This window comes from Rhinopithecus bieti, unplaced genomic scaffold (assembly GCF_001698545.2).
Source record: "Rhinopithecus bieti isolate Rb0 unplaced genomic scaffold, ASM169854v2 scaffold_6710, whole genome shotgun sequence".
Taxonomy (NCBI): domain Eukaryota; kingdom Metazoa; phylum Chordata; class Mammalia; order Primates; family Cercopithecidae; genus Rhinopithecus; species Rhinopithecus bieti.
This window is the reverse complement of record NW_016805362.1, coordinates 2,129,449-2,136,176: the sequence shown is the minus strand read 5'-3', so window position 1 is coordinate 2,136,176 and position 6,728 is coordinate 2,129,449. Positions and strand designations below refer to the sequence as shown.

Genomic DNA, 6,728 nt, shown 5'->3' with positions numbered 1-6,728 from the left:
AAAAAAAAAAAAAAAAAAAAAAAAAAAAAAAATAACTGTCCAATTTAAACAGCAAAGAAATAGAAGTATGTCTTGGATTAAAATCCAACAACAATTTACCTGACTTTGGGCAGTTAAAATTATCATTAAAGAAAATAATACGTTTACTTTGGTAGTAACTTTGCTTTTCAATGTAGTAACATTTGACCTGCACAGTCTAGACATTTTATTTTTAGTTTGAATCCCTATTAAGTGAAATGATGTTGACAATAGTTAACAATTCATGAATGCTTGTAATGGTGGAAGTCCGTGATTTTGAGGTTAGACTGGCACAGCTGCTGAACTAGAGTTTATTGATAACAATGAAGAAAATATTGCATTCACATCTATATAGTCTCATTAAATAGCATTTTTCCTTTGAAATGATTCATAAATGCTACCTTGTAATCTGTTAGAGTTCCATGCCTCCTACTCATGTAGGGCTGTTTATTTTTGGTCATCAAACCTGATGAAGTTTTAGGAGCCTTACTCTGCTCTTAAACATATTGTGAGATGCAATGGATAACTAGTGTGATTATCCACATGATTTGAGTACAGAGGGCCCGGAGTTATGTACACAGACACAGCAGCTCTTCTATTCATTTTTTTTTTTTTTTGAGATGGAGTCTCACTCTGTCACCCAGGCTGGAGTGCAGTGGCATGATCTTGGCTCATTGCAACCACCACCTCCTGGGTTCAAGCAATTCTCTTGCCTCAGCCTTCCAAGTAGCTGGGATTATAGGAACACACCACTACACCCAGCTAATTTTTTTGTTTTTAGTAGAGAAGGGGTTTCGCCGTGTTGGCCAGGCTTGTCTCGAACTCCTTGCCTCATGTGATCCACCCGCCTTGGCCTCCCAAAAGCTCTTCTATTCTTAATGAAGGCTTTGCAGAGAAGGGGAAAGGCCTTCACAGTGAGAACAACAGGCCTGACCCTCATCCCCAAAGGACCTCTGCATCCTTGGATCTGTCAGAGCCTTCTGGGCATTAAGATGTTTTTAGTTGTTCTGTGTTTATTGTAAATAAAAGTAAACTAAATGGTTTTACCCACCTTCTAGTGGTCAAAGAGTTGCTGCAATTTCTTTAACCTTTTCTTAAAAAACTCAAGGACGTCCGTAATTACGCTGCCCAGGAATATACTGACACTTGCGAGCTACTAAGGCTGGCCAGGCTATAGTCCTCTACACTGAATGGCCTCAGGCTGTGGTGCCTTTGAGTTTTCATTTTGTTTTTTATATTTTTTTCTCCCCCCATGACACAAGTGGTGCTTGAGATGATTTTAATGGCTTTGTGAGATGGGTTCAGATTTAGATTGTAGTGGGTTGGTACATAGGCAATTGGGGTTTTTGCTATGCTTAAAAAAAAAAAAATGGCAACAACCACAATTACTTTTGCACCAATGTCATACATGGATGTGACCCACCTTCTACAACAGTCATGGAGAAGATTCCCTGGGGATCATGTTAAATGCAGACTCTGATCCACTGGGTCTGGGGTGGGGCTGGAGATTCTGCATTTTTAACAAGATCCCACAAGATGCTGCTGCCCTGGACCCTTGTGACTCAAGGTTTGATCTACAAATCGGCAGCATGGCACACCCAGGAGCTTGCTGGAAATGCTAGCTCTAAGGTCTTTTCTGAACCTGCTGTCTCTGTATCTGCAGTCACAAGACTCCCAGTGATCCCTGGACACATTAAAGTTTGGGAACCGCCAACGTAACACACTGCTGGAGACCATGTCTTCACACCTTCCCTAGAAGCAGGGATCCCATTTCTTGGATTCCAAACCACTTCCAAAGAGCTTGTGGAAGGATGTTTCCAGGCCTGGGCATGTCCTCTCTTGGGAACACCTTTAATCTCTCCAGGACTTTCCATTCCACTATGCGCCCTCCTCTGTCCCTGTTAAGATCCCTAAGCTTTATTAAGACCTTGGTCCTCTGCATATTAGCTCCACTGTCTGCATTCTTTGAGACAGATGCCAGTGGCTGAAGCATGGCTGGAGAAGGGACATCGATCTTTCTTAGTACTGCTGCTCCCAGAGGATATAATTTGCTTGATAGATGGGTTCTGGCTGCAGCTACTCAGGGTGGAGTGAGGGATTGTGTAAAATGCTGGGTGCACCAGGCTTTAGAAAAATTGCCAGGAGGATAATAAAACCTGAAAGACAAACAAGACGAGGAAGGAAGGTGCTCTGTGGTGTACCTGGTCCCATTGCCCTGTGGCCGGCTGTGTGAGAAGAAATAGGAGTCAAGGTTCTGGGGTCTCACAGAGTGGGAGTGTGTGGCCATCACAGTGTCAATAGCACCCTGTGGGTGGCAGAGTATATTTCAGAGGTGGCTGCAGCCATATCCCTCATTCATCTGCTTTTCTGTAGTAAGAACTTGCCACACCCCAGTCAATGGGTGGAGTCATTTCCCCTCCCTGGAATCCACACTGACTTTAGGATTCACTTCTGACTGGAGATGACACTACACAACTTCTAAGACTAGGTTGGAAAAAGCCATTGAGCTTCTGCCTTGTTCTCCTGGGATACCTGCTGTGAGGGAAGCCAGTAGCTATGAATAATTCTGACCACCCTGAGACCACAGTCCTGGAGAGGAAGGATTTTTCTAGGGTGGAGGGGTGGGGTTCAAGATCCTTTATTTTCAGAGCTTGCAACAGTTGATTAGCAATGCTAGCTAAGTTGGTATGATCCGAAGGCCAATCACCTTTCTCTTTAGGCACCCAACCAACAGAATCTCTTTCTTACAAACAAGATCATTGACCAGTTGGGATCTGTCTCAATGTGTGTGTGGGAAGAGGTTCTCTCCCCCCACTTCTCCCATCAAGATGGTTTTATAGCCAAATGAAACTCAAATCCATAATACAGCAACTAGTCATCTCCAGTGTCACTGATTCCCCCCACCCCCAGAATAGGAAGTTGAGGTAAGAGGGGAGAGACTGTGTCCTGTTATAAGAAAAACAACAGCAGGGGTTCCAGCTAACAGCCTGGTCAGTGGACAGCCATTGACTGTGCCCACATGAGAGATTCTAAGTGGGAACTACCTAGACAATGAGCCCCTCTCAATTTCCTGATCCACAAATTCATGAGCAAAATAAAATGTTTTGAAGTAATTTGTTATGTAGCTAAGAAACTGGAGTATTCTGAAGCTTTGGTTATCAGAGATACACTGCACATTCTTAAAAACATCCTTCAAGCAAAATTTATTTCATTTCACTTCATTTCATTATGTCTTAAAAACACTTGGGAGCAGGGAGTAGGTTGTCACAAAATCAAACAAAGCCCGAAAACTGTCTAATAAAAACATGCAGCTTTAGGCTAGAGTAAAATGATAATAGTAATACAATTCTAGTTTTTGTTTCTCTTCTGTCAGGCCCTACATATATATTCCATCGTTTAACTTTCATTCCAACTCTGTAAGGTGTGTCTATTTTAGAGATGAAGAAACTGAGGCTCAGAAAATGTTAAATGACTCACCATGTGCCAGAGTTGGGGTTTGAACGCTGCTGGACCTGACTCTAGAGCCTGTCCTGCAGTGGGTGGAAGAGTTGTTAATGAGAAGAGTTAAATTACAGGATGTCCTGTCCTTGGATCCTAGGGTCTGGGACCCTTAGGTGTCATTTAGTTCAATGCTGGGGACTCCTGGCCCATCATAGTGTTTTAAAATCCACATTACCAGACCACAGTCTTAGGTCTGTGGTAGGGTGTTTTCTAGAAGGTTCTGACCCTTCTCAAATTAAAGTCTTGGATTTAGTTCAGCCTCACCCATTGCAGAGGCCCTGGGAGAGGAAGCAGCTTGCTCCACAGCACGGAGCAGCTCAGCTGGCGAGCTGGGGCAGAGAGCAGGTTTCTGATGCCCAGAGAGGGTACTCCTCCTGGCAGCTCTAGAGGAGGTTTGGAAGACTGATAGCAGAAGTGACTTGCACCCCAGTGAGGGGATGCAGTAGGGATTCTGTAATAGAAGTGCTCCACGTTCAGGGTTGGTGAAGGGTTGACTGGGTTCTGTGATGACGGCACTGTAGGAGTCCATTCAGTCATCTAGCAAATAGCTACCAAGAGATGCCTGTGTGCCAGGCAGAGGCGCTGGGGGCCCAGTGCTGAGCAGAACGGTCATGGATACCACTGCTTTTTGAAATTACATAAATACACAGACTTTTAGGACTTAAAACGTCACAGTTAGAGGAGGCAGGGAGAGAAGGGGGAAGAGAAGGAGGGAGGGAGAGACAGGGAGAGAGACACAGAAGATGGGTGGATTTTAGGTTTCTTAGATACACAATAGAATTGAGAGTCAGGCTGATCAAAGTGAGAATAGTTTCAGTGTCACCTATTCAAAGTCCCAAATAGATGTTAACTTCTGTGGTCTCTGAGTGCCTACAGTGGCCCAGCTGTGCTACTGGGCTCTGAGGTGACAGCCCTGGAGTGGCTCCTACCCTCATACCCTCACAGGGGAGCTGCAAACAGAACATACTCGTACAACGTCCCAAATCTGGGATAGAAACCGGGGCTGTGGGACTCCTGATTCTGTCTGGAGACTGGGGTGGCTTTAGGTGACCAACTGTCCTGGTTTGCTCAAGACTGAGGGGTTTCCTGGGATATGGGACTTTCAGTGTTAAAACTGGAAAAGTTATGAACAAACCAAGACTGCTGGCCACCCTAGAGGCTTTGCTAGAGGAGGAGGAAGCTGAGCTTCTCCTCCTCTCCTGCTCCCCTGCACTCCTCATCTTGGATCATGGGAATCCTTTTCCCAGAAGCCCAAACCAGAAGCCTAGGAATCAGTTTCAGCCACTCCTGCCCTCAGGTTCTCCACGCCATCCATTTCCTCTCCAGTCTGCTAGTGTCTCTTGCAGGGACAGCTGCCACAACCTCAGCACCTCCCACCTTGCCTTCTATTCTCTCCTCCGAGTCCCATCCTCACCATGGCCAGGGCCACCATTTTGAATTGGAATTCCCATTCCATGCTCCTTTACCAAACCTCTCCTTGGCTCAAAATCAAAGTCCTCTAGCCTGGCACTCAAAGCCCCAAATGACCTGGCTTCTTTTGCCCTCTCCAACTGCATCTGAAGTGGTGCTGAACTTAGTTCCTCAGGTAAAGATTGGCTGGAGAGCTGGGAGGTGGCCTGATGGCTGAGATCTGAAAAAGCAAACCCCTGCATTTCTGCCCCTTTTTTAGTTTTTCTCTTGGCAGTGACTGCTTTTCATTGCCCAACCAATGAAGACAGCACACGGGCAGCTGTGCCAGTTACTCCCTCCCTTATGTTTCACCTCAAGCCTATTTTATTTTCAAGAGACCATGCTAAGGCCAGACCATTCTGCCCTGGCCTTGCCCCATTCTGACTGCAGTTTCCAGTTTACTTTGGAACCCCAAGTCCTTAGAATCTTTGTACACACAAAGCTACTCCCTTATGCATGGAATTTGTCCTTGCTAGCAGGTGGTGATGGAAGAGTCTGTAAAGTCTCAGTGATTCTTTCAGTCCTTCCCAAGCCTTTGAACCAGTGAGAACTGACAGCAGGGCCTGTCTCTTTCCCCCTCTGCAGCAGTCTGGATTCTCCCCGCTGAGGGTGCATAGTGGGGGACCTCCTTGGGAACTTCCCGCAGCAACAGAACGCTTAACCTTTATGTACTTTTCTTTTTACGTTTCAGTTTTACAGAGTTTTGGATCCGTTCCAGAGAGTCATCCAACCGGAAGAGATCTGGCTCTATAAAAATCCTTTGGTGCAATCAGATAACATACCTACCCGCCTCATGTTTGTAAGTACCATGATTTCATGCCTTATTTGACTGCTCTCTCAAAGATGAACCAAATGGGTTTTCATCTTTGTTTTTCTAACCCTGAAGACAGTGGGTGGCCTGAGAGAAAGAGAAGGTGAGCAGCCCATCAAATTAAAATCCAGTTCCTTGTCATGATAGGAGCTGCTTGGTCATGTGAGAAGGACACTGTTAGAAATGCTTGTTCCCTGGTGCCACAAAGAAATAGCACACGAACATAGATTTAATTCTCTCAGCAAGGCATTGTTTACTTTCTGCAGAAAGGGTGCTCATCACAGATGGAACAATGGTGAGAACATGCCTGAACAAAGGAGGGAGGCAATTTTTATCCCTTATGCAGCTTGTCCCTGCTACTGTGTCCTGTCTGCATTGGCTAGAGCCGGACCTCACAGTCAAAACTAATACCTGATTGGCTAACAGCTTAAAACTTTCTTAAATAGGTAAAGGCAAGGCAGAACAAAGGAAAAGAGAAAGTTGCTTATGAAGGATTTAAAGAAGCAATAATGTTTCCAAATAAGGAAGGGGTGTAAGCTATGAGCTAAGACTTGCCTCGGCCTGTCTAGACATGCCTGAATAAGCCAAAGCAACTAACTGGGCTAAAGTGTAAGAACTAACAGTTGATAGGAGGCTTTAGGGTAAGAAGCTATTATTCCTAGTGCCTATTTTATTTTAAAACTAAGACGAGGGCTGGGCGCGGTGGCTCAAGCCTGTAATCCCAGCACTTTGGGAGGCCGAGACGGGTGGATCACGAGGTCAGGAGATCGAGACCATCCTGGCTAACACGGTGAAACCCCATCTCTACTAAAATGCAAAAAACTAGCTGGGCGAGGTGGCGGCGCCTGTAGTCCCAGCTACTCCGGAGGCTGAGGCAGGAGAGGGCGTGAACCTGGGAGCCGGAGATGGCAGTAAGCAGAAACCTAGCCACTGCACGCCAGCCCGGGCG

The 6,728-nt window shown here is 45.7% G+C and overlaps 1 protein-coding gene across 2 annotated transcripts in view; it reads left to right on the top strand.

Moving 5' to 3' along the window:
- PLPP4 (phospholipid phosphatase 4) overlaps positions 1 to 6,728 on the top strand; it is a 139,228-nt gene that overhangs the window by 44,643 nt on the left and 87,857 nt on the right. For both annotated transcript variants that reach the window (XM_017872236.1, XM_017872237.1), the window contains exon 2: positions 5,660 to 5,767. In XM_017872236.1, the coding sequence (XP_017727725.1) occupies positions 5,762 to 5,767 (6 nt within the window). In that variant the 5' untranslated portion in view covers positions 5,660 to 5,761. The remainder of the gene's footprint in view (positions 1 to 5,659; positions 5,768 to 6,728) is intronic.